Consider the following 18,545-nt stretch of genomic DNA (forward strand, 5'->3'; position numbering starts at 1 on the left):
TGAGTGTGTAATAGATTAATTATATGCAAAAACTGACCCCTTTTTTAGGACACGTTAAAAGATTTTATCATCCCTCTTCAATATTAGAACATTTTACAAGGACAAGTCCATAGGGGAAGCTTTTCATAAAGAGCTAGATCCACTTGCTTACGCTTTACCATAATTGTTACTAATTACAAAGCAATGACAAGGTGAAATTTGTGTAAATTAGACACCTGAATACTAATTTGTTATTAGCGCAGCAGCTACTTAAGTACTTTGATTGCTGCAGAACCACTGGGGACAAATGAACCTGCTAATTATACTGGCCTGTATGGAACACATGTAGGTGAAAAATGTACTGAGCAGTAATAGTTTGGGCCTCTTGATGAATCCAGAACAGAAATATCTTACATTACTGTGGTGTTTTATTTACTTTATGCACTCGCAGGTGTATCTTTTCATCATTTTTAATAAACATTGTGTTGTATGTACTAAAAATTCCACTGTTCTACTTTGGACCCAGGGAACATTCTTATCCTTTCCACCCTTGACTTCATTCTGCTCTAAATGTACTGTTTTGCACTTCAGTCTACTGAATGTTATATGTCTACCATTGATCACAATTCATTAAAAAAGCACTAAGCAAAAAGCACAGTTTCTCTAAGTGAACTTTATCGCAGATTCACTAAACAAAAAGTATATGTCCTGTCACAATGGGCCTGATTTATTAAAGTTCTCCAAGGCTGGAGAGAATACACTTTCATCAGTGAAGCTGCGTGATCCAGCAAACCTGGAATGGCTCTGGTCCAGGATTGAAAACATTTGCTAACATATATCAAATGACTTTTAGGAAACCCATTCCAGGTTTGCTGGATCACCCAGCTTCACTGATGACAGTGTATTCTCTCCAACCTTGGAGAGCTTTAATGGTCCTGATCATTTTTATGCTTATCCTTTTTACTTTTTGATCATTTTTTTTGTGGGGACACAGAAATGTTCATTTTCACTTGCTATAGGCCCTCCAGTTACCCATGTGAGGTGTGTTAAATGAATGATGTTGAAGAGCTTCACAGTAACAAAAAGGGATGTAAAAAGCATTGGAATGGAATGGTTGGCAAAATGCTAGATTTCAGCATATACATTTTTTTGACAAAAGACAGCTGTAAAGTCATTCCTAATTGCCTATGTATGTAATACCATCTGACATCATGTTACTTGTATGTATTCCAGTGTTCTCCCCAAAAATTGTCTTTTAGCTGGGTAGGGGGAAATTGTAGGCAGGTGATGAAAAGAGTGATGGGGCAACAAATTTAGTGCTTCATTCCTTTGTGTCATATGTGTCCAGTAACCCATATAATTTTGTCAACTTTCTACTGCCTACCCTCTGTTTTACCTTTCTAATGCCTGCCCCAAAGTATGCCATTTTTCCATTTTCTTTGTATTATGCCCCAAACTGTCAAGTTTCCATGTATTGTGACCCAGCTTCCATGTTTTGTAGAGTGTAATCACTTTTAGGGCTGTAATAGTGTAATCAATTTAGTGTAAAAACGTAGGCTTGGTTCATATTAGTAATAAAAAAAAGAAAAATGCACTTACTGGCACCCATTAGGCACATGGGGATGCTAACAAGTGCTAACTGCATAGTAAAGCATTTTTTTCTCCTCTTTTTTTTTTTTTTTAATTCTTAGGGAAAAAAAAGATGAACACTTAAAAAAAACTTCCATTTCAAGTCTACATAGATTGCTGGGACTGTAAAACACCCTTGAACGTTTCATTTAAAGTCAGAAAAAACACACAGCAATGCGGCAGCCTTCTACCACTGGAAAGAGACTACCTGAACAATTTGTTGCAATGTTAGCCATTTTTTTTTTTTTGCAAGAAGTTTTACCTGTAAAATTGCTTATATCTGCTTGCAAAAAATGCTAATGTGAACTAAACCTTAGGCAGTGTGTGTTCTAGTATATGAGTATTGTTAGTCATCCCTGTTTCTACAGTCTCATACTTGTATATTTGCAATGTGAAAAGTAAGACACCACTGCTCTAACTGAGCTATGAGCTATGCTCAAATTTGGTGCTCCTGACTTTTCTCGTTGCTGGAGGCACTGACATATGAAAGCAGTGCCTTCCCTCCACTAAGGTGGCTGTTTCTACAATACAGCACAGTACAGCAGTGTTCCCAACTGTCTCTAAATTTTTGGACAGTCTGTGAAAAATAAGGTAATTTAGCTGGTTGATAATCTCCATGTGTTTATTTTGTAGTGTCCACTGAAATGTCACTCTTACTGAGAGTTTGCACATACACTGTATTAGTCCATGGGTAGCATGGCTGTTTGCACCTGTAAATGCTGGGAGTGGGGGCTTCCTGTTTCTAGATCAAATTTTTTGCTGCATTGTACAGGTTGGCAGAAAAGCCAGTGAAGGGGAGCCACTGGTTTGGGTTTGTAAAACTGAGGGGCACAGCTGCTGGTGGAGGGCAAAGCAGGAGATACTGAGACACTGGCAAGGGGCACACTGGTGTTAATGGCACTTTGACAGTGCAGAAAAGTGCTAGAGATGAGCGAATCAAAGCTGATGAAGTGGAATTCGATCCGAATTTCAGGAAAAATTCAGGTTTCCTTGCGCTTCGTGGTAACGAATCGCAGTTTTTCCTAAAATGGCGGCTACACGTGTGAGGACATGGGGCAATGAACTCTGGGAAGGCGGGATGACCCATAATGCCATGCATGCAGCCAATCAGCAGCCAGCCAGCCCGCCCTGTGATGTCACAGCCCTATAAAAAGCCTCAGCCATCTTGGATTAGGACATTTTACAGCGTTCTGAGTGCAGGGAGAGACGTCTGCAGGCGCTATGGAGAGTGATAGCAAAAACCTCATTGTGAGAAAAAAATCTGAAAAAACAATTTATAAGTGCAGGGAAAGGATAGGGAGGAATCATTTCACAGTATCTTAGTGCAGGGAGAGACGTCAGAAGGCGCTAGGGACAGTGCTAGAAAAGCGATTTACAAGTGCAGGGAAACATTTTTTGGGGATCCAAAAAGCCAATATACAGCTCTGTGATTCCTGCAATTTGTTCTTGTTATTGGGGTGCAAGTGCTATGTTGAAAAGCCTTTAGTGGCTTATATCTGTGGAAAAAGAAAAATATATACGCATTTCACTTCTGCAGTTATATGTGGTGAAAGCCTTTAGTGGCCTATTTCAGTACAAAAAGAAAAATATATACGCACTTCACTTTTGCAGTTATTTGTGGTGAAAGCGTTTAGTGGCCTATTTCAGTACAAAAAGAAAAATATATACGCACTTCACTGTTGCAGTTATTTGTGGTGAAAGCATTTAGTGGCTTATTTCAATATAAAAAGAAAAATATATACGCACTGCACTGTTGCAGTTATTTGTGGTGAAAGCGCTTAGTGGCCTGTTTCAGTACAAAAAGAAAAATATATTCTCAGTTCACTTCTGCAGTTATATGTGGTGAAAGCGATTAGTGACGTATTTGAATACAAAAAGAAAAATATATACGCAGTTTACTGTTGCAGTTATTTGTGGTAAAAGCATTTAGTGGCCTATTTCTGTACAAAAAAATATATATATTTGTCGCTTTTAGGGGTGTTTTAATTTGCTTTTAATTTATTTAGTTCAGCTAAAAGTATGTCAGACAGAGAAGTGCCAGGCCATGCACAGAGGAGTGGCAGAGGCCTAACTGTTTCTGGCGCAGGCAGAGGTTGCAGCAGAGTAAGGGCGCGTGTCAGCAGGAGTCGCAGCGAGAGTCCTGAGCTCCCGTCATCTAGCAGACGTGTCTTGACCAGCAACCCAGCAGTTCTTGATTGGTTAACTCGGTCATCCACTTCATCCCAAGTGACATCAGACACCCCCAGCCAACAGTCGGTGGGTTCGTCAGACACAACCCTTAGTTGGCATGGCCTGGGAGCGGGCCCTGTGTCCTCACCTGTCCTCAACCTGCCTCTGTCCTTTGCTGTTCCCTCAGCCACAGAAGTTTTGTATGCTGTGGGCTCAGCTCCACTATACAGCGAGGACGAGCTAGTAGAGCAGAATCAGTAGCTACTGTCCAGCCAAGATCTGGAGGAGACATCTGCCGCTTCCTCAGCTAGACGGGCAAGTAGTGATGAGGAGAGTGGCGTGGGAGATGGTGTTGCAAGCGGTCAGGCTCTTGACCCAGAGACCGTTGAGGAGGACATCAATGACGTGCAGTGGGAGCCAGGTGAAGAAGGGGCTTCATCATCATAAGGAGAAGAGGTCGACAGCTTGCCTGTGAGGCAGTGGCTGAGCCAGCAAGGTGGTAGCATGGCTGGGAGTCAGCAGGGTGGTGCCCGGGAAGTAGTGGTGCAGGGGTTCACGGAGGCAGCAGTAGCAGTCAGTCAATACAGAGTGTTAGGGGGAAAATCACCTACTCGGCGGTTTGGAAGCCGCCGGAGGAGAACATGGCCATATGTAGAATATGTGGGCAGAAGGTGAAGTGTGGCCAGGGTGCCAATGTTGGCACCACGGCCCTGCGTCAACATATGCAGCGTCACCATAAAGTGGCCTGGGAGAACCGTGGCTCCAATGGCTCCAATGTGGTGGTCCAGCCCGCCGCAGCAACTGCTGCATCACCCAATGGCACGCACCGGGTTTCAGGCAGTCAAGGCTCCACCACCTCAGCCGAAGGGAGCTGTATGTCATTTCCATCTTTTGCTGGTCCAGATGCTCCAGCTCCTCCTCCTCCTACTCCTCGTCAGTCATTCCGTCAGCAATCGATCACCAAAGCGATCCTTTCCAAGTGGTGGGCTCTGCACCTTTCAGAGAACTGATGGCTTGTGCTGAGCTGAGATGGAGAGTCCCAAGCCGTCATTTCTTTGCGAAAAAGGCAGTACCAGCCCAGTAAAAATATGTAGAACAGAAGGTGGGCCAGTCCTTGAGCCTGTCGGTGTCTACCAAAGTGCACTGCAGCACCGACGTGTGGAGCTGTAACTACGGTCAGGGACAATACATGTCCTTTACGGCCCACTGGGTGAATGTGGTTCCTGCACAGCCACACCCGCAACTTGGCCAGGTGACACCGCTTCCGCCTCCACGTTCCCACGCTGCTGGTCCTGCGACAACGTCCGCCTCTGCCTCCTCATCCTCCACCGTGTCCTCAGCCTCCACTGCAGGGACAATTCACAGTGCCCCTCCAGCATACCACATGTGCAGGGCATGGCAGTGTCACACTATTCTGCACCTGGTTTGCCTGGGCGAACTGAGTCACACAGGGGAGGAACTGCTTTGTGTGATTCATCAAGAAATCGAATCCTGGCTTTCTCCACAACAACTCAAAATCAGAACCATGGTGACCAACAATGGGAAGAACATGGTGTTGGCTCTGCGTCAAGGAAGGCTGAGCCATGTGCCCTGCATGGCACACGTGTTCAATCTGGTTAGCAAGCGGTTCCTGAAGTCTTCCACCCATCTGCAAGACATCATAAAAATGGCCAGAAAACTTTGCATGCACTTCAGCCACTCGTACACCGCAAAGCACACCCTCCTTGAGCTGCAGTGGCAGAACGGAATCCCCCAACATAAGCTGACATGCGACGTTTCCACCCGTTGGAATTCCACCCTCCATATGTTGGTCCGACTATACGAACAGAGAAAGGCCATCAACAATTTCTTGATGATCCAAGCGGATAGGAGTACACCCATGTGTAACTTTGATGTCAGCCAGTAGCAGCTCATGCGTGACACCTGCTGTTTGCTCAGGCCTTTTGAGGAGGCCACGTTATTTGTCAGTCGCCAGGACTACGGGATGAACAACGTCATTCCACTGCTTCATGTCCTGGAACAGCTGCTGGTAAATTTGGCTGGTCAGGGGACTTGAGATGTGGCGCCTTGATCTCACGGCCACATGAGCCCTGTGGAGGCTGAACTGGAGGAGGGGGACTTTGGAGCACAGGCAATCTATAGCGAAATGGGTGGTTTTTCTACTCGGGTGACAGGAGAGCAGGAGCAGCCAGAGGAGAAAGAGGGAGATGAGGAAGACGAGGCAGAGGACCCAGACACACCGTGGCAGTATGCAGTGGAAATGGAGGCAGGGTGTCCCTCTGAGTCACTTGCACAAATGGCCCGCTGCATGCTTGCGCAGTGACAGCCGAATTGTCACCATTCGGCAGAGGGATGACTTCTGGCTCTCCACCTTGTTGGACCCTACCGGTCCAAAATAGGGGCCTTTTTTACACCCACTGAGAGGGAGTACAAACTGAACTACTGCAGAGACATCCTATGTAGTCAGTTGACCGCTGACTATCTGCGCCATCATCTATCCTCTTACAGGTCTGACCGGGGAGGTCCTCTGCATTCACGTTCCACTGCCATGGCTGCTGGGGAGGGGTGGGGTGCAGTACCAGCTCCATCAGCAGCAGCCTGAGTCTAGAGTCGCTGATGAGCAGCTTTCTTCACCCACATAGTGAAGAAACTACTCACCAGCAGCTAGACATAGAGCAAAACCTGAACCAGCAGGTGGTGGCATACTTGGAGTGCACCCTGCCAGCCTTCATTGAAGATCCGTTAGACTACTGGGCAGCCAAACTGGATTTGTGGCCGCAACTGGCCTAGTTTCCCCTGGAAAAGCTGTCCTGCCCGGCCAGTAGTGCGGCATTAGAGCGGGTGTTTAGTGCAGCGGAGGTCATAGTTACCCAAGAAGAACTCGCCTGTCCACCCAAAATGTGGAGAGACTGACCTTTGTCAAGATGAATCAGTCGTGGATCTGCCAGCATTTCCACCCACCAATGCCTGATGCATCTGATTGGTGATCCATGCTGCCTCACCCAAACCTTGACAAATGAGACCGGTTTCTTCTGGCTACCTGCCTCAGCTACTACTCTGATGCTGCAGCCTACCTGATGCCACACATCAGATGCCAAGTGCTCCTTCTTTTACCCACCTTCATCAGTGGCTACTGTTATTGCCACCCACCGCCCCACTCTGTCACCAGGTCACTTTGTGGTCTCCTGATGCTGCTGCTGCTGCCATCTCCACACTATGTCACTTTGCCGCTCTGTGGTCTCCTGATGCTGCTGCTGCTGCCATCTCCACACTATGTCACTTTGCCACTCTGTGGTCTCCTAATGCTACTGCTGCCATCTCCACACTATGTCACCTTGCCACTCTGTAGTCTCCTCATGCTGCTGCTGCCATCTCCATACTATGTCACCTTGCCACTCTGTGGTATTCTCCTGATGCTGCTGCTGCCGCCACCTCCAGACTCATTGTCATTGTGCCACTCTGTAGCCTCCTGATGCTGTTGCCAACTCTGACTTTGTCATTGTGCCACTCTGTGGTCTCCGCCTGATGCTGCTGCTGCTGCCACCTCTAGACACCTCCACATTTGGTCATTGTGCCACTCTGTGGCTTCCTGATTCTGCTGCCACCTTCACACTCTGTCATTGTGCCACTCTGTGGCCTCCTGATGCTGCTGCCACCTCCACACTGTCATTGTGCCATTCTGTGAGCCTCCTGATTCTGCCGCCACCTCCAGACCCTGTCATTGGGCCACTCTGTGGTCTCCTCATGCTGCTTCCACCTCACCACTCCATGACTGGGCCACTATTTTGCCTTTTTGGCCTGGATGACATCACTATTTATTTGACCCTTCTTCTGATCTGTCAGAAGGAAGGAAAAAAGAGACGCACAACGGATCCTGTCTGTGTAGCAGCTTAAGGCCTGTATGGTCCCATCAGAATTGGCTTATGATTTGAAAGCCAAAAGCAGGAGTGGGTACAAAACACAGAAGACATGAAAATATTCAATTCACCTGTCATCTCTGTTTTGGATCCACTTCAACACTGTAAACATCTTTGTGGAATCAGCTGACGAGGGTGTAAAAGGATTGCGCTTCTTCTTGACGCTAACATGGACCTGTAAGGCTGAGTTCATACTTGAGTTATTTGGTCAGTTTTGGCCCCGTGACTGCCCAAATAAGTGAAGTGTGCAGTGATTCTAATAGCAACGCCTGTCATCTGCATGTCATACTGACTCACAGTATTATTTCACTACCACAGCAGACTCCCTATGCGTGTTACTGCAAGACACAGTGTTCTACACCACTATCAAGGCTCTCAGCAGGCCGGAAATAGACGTTTTTTAACATGATTCGCCGCGAATAAATTCGGATCGAAGCAAATCTTTTCGAAAAATTTGTCCAACCGGCCGAATCGAATTTTTGAGAAATTCGCTCATCTCTAGAAAGTGCATATAATGCTAGAATCTGATTGTCACTGCCCCCACAGAGATCATGGTAGCAAAATGGTAACATGGTAAGAGATATGGTAACTGTTTCAGCTTCTATACACGTTTGTTATCTATCTAATGTTGGTGAGTGTGCTTTAGAGGAATTGTCTTGTTGCACAAAACAGACAATAAATATGTGAATGTTATTCTAGCAGTTAGAAACTAAACATGGATTCTAACTGGTTGCTTTGAACAATATTTTTCCTGTTTAAATGATTAATACCTTAGTGTTTTGGTTAGTTTTTGTTGAATAAAATACATTTTGGGTAACAGTCCACTGACTTCTGTGGTAAATGTCAGCCTAGCAATACTGCTTGGAACTATAGTTACATTTCATAAAGTTGTAGATTTTTGCAGTTGGTTCTAGGATGTTCATACATAGGTTTAAACACAAGTTCATATACATACTGTATATAAAGTATTTATAGATATGTTTTGTGTACTTTTGTTTTTTAAGCTGTTTGTATGTCAGCCATGAATAAGGGGGGATGGGTCTGTGAGCACTATAAAAGTCCATAATGCTTGTCTTTTGAGCTTTCTAATTGTATGTTATTCTTTTTGGATATGTGCCTATAAAACATCATAATATTGGGATAGCCAAACTGTGTTGCTAAATCAAAGTTTACAGCCATGCAAATAATTATATACATCATATACAGATATACAAGACGTGCATCTTTATATGGCAGTGTTCTCTCTGTGTTCTGGAATGTCATGTATGCATCAGGCCTAAATTTTTTTCAGTCATTTTCCTAACCCTTATGATTGAAAAAAAAGCTAAAAACCTAGCATTTAATATTGCCAAATTGATATAGCCTACAATGGTGGGAAATTACCATCAGCACACATGATTTTTTCAAAGTTTTGTTGAACAGGGTGCAGACTTGGCATGCTTGCTTCAAGGCAGTGGAATGTCTCAATAAAGAGTACAGTTTTTATAAGAGCCTGAATAAAACCAGAAAATATAATATTACATATTATGCTTTAACTATGTCCACAAAATTTTGGGTGGTGACTTGTAGCACCTCAACCACTGGCAGTGTGAGGAAGCAGTGGTAACCAAACTGCAACCTCACTGCCTATCTGAACTGAGCCTAAGAAGACAAGTACTAAGATCCCAAAATATCTCCAAAAGATCTGCCTTTTACTCTGCAGCAGAGGAAATATACATATAGAAGAAAGAATGGGTTTTACTAGATATAAACCAACTCAGAAAACCAGGAAAGTTAAAATGCAGTTGTGTTACAGTAATGATAAAACAATAATGCCAAATTTCAACTCTAAACTGCTACAAGAAACTAAACATTAAGATTTTACAATACTCTTCATAGACCTCAGACAGAATACTATTAAAAATTTTTTGGGTAGATATTAGGCAGTAAAAAGGTGCATAATTAACAAATACTTATTTTAAATAAAAAAAAATTTTGCTTGTATTTGCTTGGTTTAAAAAACTATACATTTTGCATTACCTTGTGTAGAGCAATGTAATGCATTCTTGTGCTTATAATCAATAAAAAATGCAGCGCAAAGGTATTGCTAAGCTTGGTGTAAATGCCTCAGACCTCAGGCCTGCAGCTAATATTTCTTATAATGAGGCTGTTTTTTTAAAGCTCCCCAAGGCTGAAGAGGAAACACTTTCATCAGTGAAGCTGGGTGATCCAGCAACCCTGGAATGGATTTCTTCAAAGATTTGAAGTTGTTTTAAATCCTGGAACAGAACCATTCCAGGTTTGCTGGATCACCCAGCTTCACCGATGAAGTGTAGCCTTGGAGAGCTTTACCAAATCAGGCCTTATGTATCTAGGTTGGGGTAGGGGTAGATTTCAAGGGACAAACTGTCCTGTGTGACAAACATGTAGACAATTCTTGTGTGCTGTTTAGCCTTTTGTTGAGCAGTAAGTATATAGAGACTTCCACTTCGGTACTATAGGCCAAATAGAAGGCAAATAACCTGTCTCCTGTAAATAGGGATAAGCAAAGTTAGCCTTTGGACACTGAAGGGAAAAAAGTGAGGGAGATAGAGTAAGCAGAAAGTAGGAAAGTGAACACTGTTCATGACTACTCCCCAATCTAACCCAATTCACCCTCCCCAATCTAACCCAACTTTTTCAATAATTAGACAACACCACCTGTTGTATTAAATTGGCCATAGCAGCTCATTTTATTAACCATTGTATATATTAACATACTTTTATATACATCAACATATGTAAAAAACATCAAACAACAATTCTCATGACAGCCTTCTTTTCCACTCCACCATTATTATCTTTCTAGGTCCATGAAACAATTCCTCCCCTCCTAATCCTTTTACCAAATACCTCCGCTCACTAACCAGGCCCCCAGCCGCTTATCATACCGCCTCTGGGACAATTAGCGGATAACCCCTTTTAACAACTAGCCCCCACAACAACCAAGTGCCGTGCAGGACCACCACTAACGAAACCGAGCCCATCCCCGGACAGGCCCTACCCCCTGGTTCCCTTTCTTCCCGAACTTTAACCCCTTCATGGACCTAATAAAAAGAACCGCCCCGCTGCTATGACAAATGCCCAAACAATATTGCTAAAAGAGGGAGGGAGGGTGGGAGTTGTTCTCTCCCAGAATAATTGCCCATCCCCCCCCTTTTGTGTCCCCTTTTAAACTCTTGCCCAACACTCCTCCCTGCACCAATAACCCCCCAATCAAACCATCCAGCTTTTCCCGCATTTTATTTATTTTTATTTTTTTTATTTTATTTCCCGCCCTCTCTCATATCTTTTTTTTTTTTTTTTTTTTTTTATACACTTAACCCCTGCTTTTCCTGCCTTCCCTTCTTGCCCTGTCATGTGGCCCTACGCCTAACTAGCTCCATGACAACTTTCTTCTTAGTCTTAACCTTTCATAGACATGGTGCTCTGGATCTTTTAGGACACTAGCAACACCCCAATGCAAAGACATCCAAACATTTGTACAGAACAGTTATGTATTTTTTGTATTTATGACATAGAAGACATACAGCTTTTTAAAGTTTTTTTTTAAATTAATTTGAACAATGAGCACCTGTTCACATGAGTGTGTTGCATCAATGTATTTGTGTTTTTATGCAAAAACGCATTATTAAGGCAACAGACAAGATGTGTTGGTTTGCTAGGATGTCATGCACTCTAAATAGCTCCCCTAAACACAATGCCAATACACTGTAGCTACTCTGGACAAGAGAGGCAACAGCAGGCACCTTGTGGTTCTTGCTTATATATAACACAGTTTCAGATATTTCACATGGATGACATGCTTACCTAAAGCATCACAATAAAATTTAGAAAAGGGGAAGCTCTTTTTTAGGTCATAATACATGTGTTTAAAAGTGAAATACAAATACAATTTTTTGTTCTGATGTAGGCCTTTGAGGTTTGTTTCTATAGTTGCAGCCATATTTACACCATATGTATATTCCTTTTTACAGCATCCACCCCTCCAAACTTGGTGGATAAACCTTGCCTCAGGCTGAAAGTTTACGTACGTCCAACAAGTAAGTGTCTCCTATTTCTGTTTGCATTACCCTTATGTTCACACAAATGTTCTTCTATCTGCATGCCAAAATATATAAGTATCCAGAACAAAGTAGAACTTCAGTATACTGTTATAAAGTGAGCAAGGGGAAGAGAAAAAGACTAGCCGGAAAATCTTGTTTTTGAATAAATGTCATTGAGCAAGGAAAATATAATTCAGGAATAGGTAGAAGCAGAGAACAAGGCAAATTTTGCCAATGCAGAAACTCGATGTTTTGTACACTTAGCTAATTAGGTAAAATGTACTTGATTTGTTTTTATTTACAGGATTTTTTTTTGTTTTTCTTCGGGGGGAGTTTAGGGTAGTTGGGAAAATAAAAATGAGCTCCTATGACCCTTGGAGCCATTTAACACATATTGCTTCTCTAAAAAAAAAAACTAAATTCACCTATGACTAATGAATTTTGCTACATTATCAAAAATTTTCAAACAGGGAAATAAAAACTCTAAATTTGCCCCATTTCAGAAATGAATATATATGTACCTTACCTTGTAGGTGCATATTAGACATTTACATTCTATTATCAAGAAGATAATTTTTTTACCTGTAATACTCTGGATCTATTTTAACAATGGAAATGTCTGTCTCAAAGGAGGAAATATGGTTGGTTGAGGTTGCAGTTACAGTAAAAGAGTATGTAAATCTATTTTCTCCTATGTGGTCCATTTTCAGCTGTTAAATATTGTACAATTGAAAGCATTTGCTGCATCTGTTCAATAACTGCAGCTAAAAACCTTCTGCGTGCTGTGCCTGTGCATCAGTTTATTCAGTTAAATTATGCCTAGTTAACTTTGAGAACTACTAAACCCCTTCTATCTATGTTATGGAGACAGGAAGAGAGTAAGTGTTTGAAGTCCTGTCTTAAGCAAGAACACTGTCACCTTGGCACAGAAAGTATATTTCTGGAAGGACCATCCAAAACAATTATGGAAAAAAGCCTGAAATAATAAAATGAATGTGGCCACTAGAAGTAAGGACAAGTAGGCTGTAATTTTGTATGAATACTTTAGAAATAATTTTTTTGTGATTGTTTACACACATCAGATGATTTTCGCCGGACACAAATTGTCGGACTCGACACGAGTATCTGGTACGTGTACAGCGGTCGACCGACGTCATTCATGGATATGTCCAGAGGCCTCCATGAGTGACTGACTGCTATACAAGTCAATGGAGAGGCGCACAGAAGGGTGTTACTTGCTCGTTCTCACCCCCTTCCCCTCTACATAGAGCAGAACAGCGCTGTGTGCCCATTCATCTTGTTCATTCATGTCACTTTTTTTGTCACTGGAAATGATCACAAAGATTGTTTCCAGTGACAAAAATTGAACATGTGTTATCTTGGTTGCAAATAAAAATAAATTTGAAAAAAAATATGTATGCAGCCTATGTCTTTAATTGTGATACATAGAGCCTAGAAAATAAATTGGTAACTAGTCCTTTGCCCTGTGTCTGCCTTTTTTGGATACACCATACATGGTTCAGCCTAAAGATGTATAGTCCCTTATTCTATAGTTTTGAAGTACTAATTAATTTGTTGTATGCCTAAATAACTCACATTTAATCTCTCTTTTTCCCCTAGATGATTCTCTTTATGAATCTCCAGAGCCTATCTTCACCAGCAATAATTCGGGCCTAAGCCTCAGGGTCCCACACTCCAGCCTTGGTTTTCTTCTGTTTTGGACTATCATTGTCTTGTAGCTGTTTGATGGTGACAGGAAAGAAAATCAGCATAAAAAGATGGAGGAAAAGCAGGATTATATGAAGAAATTGTATGACATCTGAATAAATGGAACATTTGAGGGGCATGCATACAGAAAAGACACCAATCAATGGAACTCCCCTCAAGCGAACATTGTGAACTTTGTGATCTTTTTTTTTCTGAGGGAGAAAAGTTGCTGATTTGTTTGTAGACCCCAAACGCGTTGGCTGGAGTTTGGAGCTTTCCAGTAACTTGCTTTTTACATTTTCAGACCAAATGTATAGTCTTTTTATTTTGTATTCTTAGTATGTTTTTTGATTTTGCACCAGTAGAGCAAATAATTGTGGAGATTTTTTTCCAATATGCGTGTAACTGAATCTGGTTTACCTTGACTGTTTCCATCTGACACTTCCTTCCATTCACTTGTCATAGTTCATCCCAATTTTCCTCAAAATGTTTCAGATTCATTTCATGTGAAATATTTTTGTGGATATGTGAGGTGCATCTATGGAGGGACCAAGATTGGTATTTATGTCCTCTTTGTCACAAAGACTAGATGAAGCAGCCAAAAAACCAATTGTTTGTTTTCTGTAATAGTTTTCTAGTGCTTCTTTTCATTCAAACAGAAAATCATGTCTAAAATTCTTAAAATGTCAGTCTCTTGTAGCATTTCAGTTTTCTAACATTCTGTTTTTCATGCTAGCATCACCTGAACAGCCATGTTAAATAATTAACGTCCATTGTGAATCACTTTATTAAGCTCTTAATCGATGGAATGTACCATGTGATGAAATATTGAATCAGACTTCAGAGTATTGCCTCCTCACTGTAGTGTATTTGTTCATAGAAACGTTCATTCATTTGCAAACATATTGATATCAGTATTGTAATTTAAAATACATACTGCCTTTGGTTATCCTGTAACAAAGTCTGTTCATGCAGACATCTCTTGAACTGCCCATTATACTGGGAGGGTGGGAGTAGAGGGCTGCTGGGGTGTTTGCGTTTAATTCATTGCTTATCAGATACGACATGGAATAGATGAACTATAGTGGTAAGTGCCGAACATACAGCCATTGTGGATATATACTATATATTTTTAAATTAAAAAATTAGAAGGTAAAAAAAACAAGTTTTCACATACTGAATTTATATATACACATCTAAATTACTGAGTACATCTTTAATTTAAAAAAAATATTAGTGCCAGTATCAGAGATATTCCAAAAAAATAACAGAGCATTTAATGGTGCTGTAAAAAAATAAAAAGTAAAGTAAATAAAACTATTTTTGACTGCCTACGAGATTAGTTTATAAAGGAAATCAGGTAAAAAAAAGACTGGAATAAACAATTACTGAGGAGTACCTAATGGCTGTAAAATATATGTGTCTGTGGCACCTCCACTTTTAAGTGGTGGTATATAACAAGAATTTCTAACTTGCACTTAAGCTCTACTATTTGTGCTGGTTTGTCTTTTACCTTCATCAACTTTTTAATACAGCAAAAAATAAAAAATTGTGGTGTTGTTTCACAAGCTCATGTGCTCCAGTGGCAAATGAAAACTTAAACTTTGTCTGTTTTACTCTCTATATGTGATTCTCCCATTCCATCGCTGACTATCTGTCTGCTTGCTATAGGTGCAAGTCTCAGGCATTCTTCATTCATGTGTGTAAATAGAGCCAGCAGGTATACTGTGATTTTCTATGTATTGCGGACAATGAATTTTATGGAAGTTGTATGATTTATAGACTAGGAAGCAAAAACTTGCAATAAAATACATTTTATCCACTCTTATTGCTTTCTGCCGCTGTTGCCTTGCCTCGTTTATATAGGTCTATAAAACGAAATAGAATATTTAATATTTTTTTCACTTCCACTTTTTTCACTACTTGAGGAAACCTACCTTGACATTTATGATCTTGGAAGCATCGTATTAATGAGGATAACATAATTTAAACATATGCCTTAAATGAATACTTTCATTTTATAATTATTATTGGTCTGTGCCTGCACTGTAGTATGACATGTCATTTATTTACCTTATCTATGTTTTAAAAAGTTTAATGGTTTGGAATAGTGTATCAAGTCACTGATGACACATAAGAAGCAAAGAGTGAGATTTGGCTGTGGAGTTTATGAAGCCTGTTTAGCCCACGGAAATTCAAGAAACTCAAACCATAACCATACCATGTTCTTCCACCAGTTCAAACATTCTTGAGTATTTTTACTGTCTTGTTCAACTGCAAAAATTCATAAAGCTCTCTTCTGGTACAATATAAATTTGCATTATTTGATGTTAATGGGCCCCCCCCCATTTTTAAGGGGGGGGGGGCACCCAGCTGCCGTGACTCTTCCGCCCGGCTCTTATCAGCAGCTCTGAACGGACAATGGTGAGGCTGCTCGCTCCGTTCTCCCCTCATAAGAGCTGATTGGAGCTGGGCGGGAGGAGAAAAGCACAGCACAGCTATGATGGGATTAGGACACAGGCTGTCCCTCACCCATCTCATAGCTCTGCAGAGTCTTTTGAGAAAAAAACACATCATGTAACAATGTATCCGCCTAGTGGTCGTGTGTAAAGACGTCGTTAGAGCAGTCTGTGTCTGAGTGCTGCATGTCACATTCCTCTGCCTTACAGCTCTTTGTGGATAAGCATTCATACTGTGTTTCCCCGAAAATAAGACACTGTCTTATATTTTTTTTGGCTCCCAAAAACACACTAGGTCTTATTTTCAGGGGATGTCTTATTTTTCCATGAACAAGACTACAGTACACATTTATTGTTGAAAGTCACTCATGATCACTCATGTTCCATTGATTGTCCCCTTCTGATCACTCATGTGCCGTTCATATTCCCCTTCTGATCACTCATGTGCCGTTCAAATTCCCCTTCTGATCACTCTATGCCATTGATTATCCCCTTCTGATCACTCTATGCCATTGACTGTCCCCTTCTGATCACTCTATGCAATGATTGTCCCCTTCTGATCACTATGAAATGACTGTACCCTTCTGATCACTATGAAATGACTGTCCCCTTCTGATCACTATGAAATGATTGTCCCCTTCTGATCACTATGAAATGACTGTCCCCTTCTGATCACTATGAAATGATTGTCCCCTTCTGATCACTATGAAATGATTGTCCCCTTCTGATCACTCTATTCCATTGACTCCATTGTCCCCTTCTGATCACTTACCCATAATTAAGTGCAGGGATCTCCGTTAGGGCAGGGATCAGCAGCTTGCTTCCTTGTTCAGTGCAGGCTTTTTACTTTCAGTTTGGCTCAGGAATAGACACGCCCTGCAGCCAGCATCAAAGACACACACGCTGCAGCCAGCATAAAGGACACACACGCAGGATCAGATATCTGGAGCAGTCTCGGTGAGTACTTTTTTAATTTACCGGTATGTATGCTTTTATTTTCTTTTTCTCCTAGGTCTTATTTTCGGGGTAGGTCTTGTATTAGGGCAGGTTTACAAAATAGTGCTAGGTTTTACTTTCAGGGTAGGTCTTATTTTCGGGGAAACACGGTATCTCCTAAAATGAATGTCATAATGACTTGAAATTTTCAGGGTGCACAGGGAAGACTTATAGTTAGCACCTTTCACAAAGTCAGCACCCCAGCTTTTACAAATTTCATGATATGGAGATCAGAATTGTAAAATCTTGTAAAAATACAACATTGGGGTTGCAGTATCAAAAGCAAGTAGTCCTAGGAGTCCTTAATTAAAAATGCAAATTAGGAACCCCAAGGGCCACTTACATAGAAAGGAGCTTTGGTATGGGGCCGTTAAATTAATACCTAACTGTCACGAATCTATAACTGTCATACTATGTTTCCCTGTTTGCTTCTCTTCTTTGAACCCCAATTTCTCTAGAATGGTGGGATGTACAAAGCCAAAAATGTAGGTGCAGTGGGGGAACACCTTCAGCTACCCCCCACACTAAAATTTTATTACTATGACAAATGCACTGCCCTGTTACACATTACTGCCCACTTCTAACACTTGAACATCAATTTCTCTGGAATAGGGAGGTGAAGGAAACTGAACATGTGTGGGGAATGTCTGTGAACCCTCCCTAAAATGGTATCACAATGGCATCACTAGAACATAAAAAAACTCTGCCCATCAAAATGAAATTGGGGTTCAGGTACTAGTAGGGTATATCTATGTGTAACAAGGCAGCGTGTTTTGATGGGCAGGGTTTATGTAATGATGCCATGGTGGTGATGAAAGTTTGGAGGGTGTTAGCCACAAGTGTCCCCACTTGCACCTATAATTTTGTTTACCTGCACCTCTCTCTTCTAGAGAAATTAGTGTTCAAGGTAGAGAAACAGACAGTTTGATGGGCAGAGGTTTTTTCGTTCTAATGATGCCATGCTAATGAAATTTTAGGAGGGTTTATACATCCGTTCCCTACTTGCACCTACATTTTTAGTTTCCTGCACCTCCCCATTCCAGGTAAATTGGGGTTCAAAGAACAGAAGCAGAAAGGGTAGCAGAGTATTACAAATATAGTTTGGTGAAAGGTAGGTAAAATATTTAGGGGGCCCCACCCCAATGCTTCTTGCTATGTAAGTGGCCCTTGGAGGTCCTTAATTCGCATTTTCATTTTTGGGCTGCTAGGTGCACTTTCTTATGAAACAGCAACCCTAATGTTCAAATTCCACAAGTTTTTAAACTCGTGAGCTATGAGGGTCTCCTGTGTACCCTAAAAATTTAAAAAACTACAGTCAATAATTTAGGAGATCTAAAGGATTGAACACAGTGAGTTGTTAGACTGCAGAATATGACAAGCAGCCTTTACACACACACAGCTATTGCACTGGCTGTCCAGTCCCCATCTATAATCACATGCACAATGCTCTCAATGCATAACCACATTTTAACATCATATAAAGCGTGACATAATAAGGGTTTTATAATAGAATGTGTTTGTTTGTTTTTTTGGGGAGGACCCCTCCCTTTCGTTTTTACTGCCATGGTGGTATAGACTGCAGGGTAAAACCGAAGCCTCCTGGGGTATTTGTGTCACATATCCCA

At 41.6% G+C, this 18,545-nt stretch overlaps 1 protein-coding gene across 1 annotated transcript in view; it reads left to right on the forward strand.

The window, feature by feature from the left end:
• The window catches only part of EFNA2 (ephrin A2), a 184,268-nt gene extending 168,975 nt beyond the window's left edge, over positions 1–15,293 (forward strand). The window contains exons 3-4 of the mRNA XM_072404828.1: positions 11,690–11,755; positions 13,379–15,293. Of these exons, the coding sequence (XP_072260929.1) occupies positions 11,690–11,755; positions 13,379–13,497 (185 nt within the window). The 3' untranslated portion in view covers positions 13,498–15,293. The remainder of the gene's footprint in view (positions 1–11,689; positions 11,756–13,378) is intronic.
• Positions 15,294–18,545: the final 3,252 nt, after the last annotated feature.

This window comes from Pyxicephalus adspersus, chromosome 3 (genome assembly GCF_032062135.1).
Source record: "Pyxicephalus adspersus chromosome 3, UCB_Pads_2.0, whole genome shotgun sequence".
Lineage (NCBI taxonomy): Eukaryota > Metazoa > Chordata > Amphibia > Anura > Pyxicephalidae > Pyxicephalus > Pyxicephalus adspersus.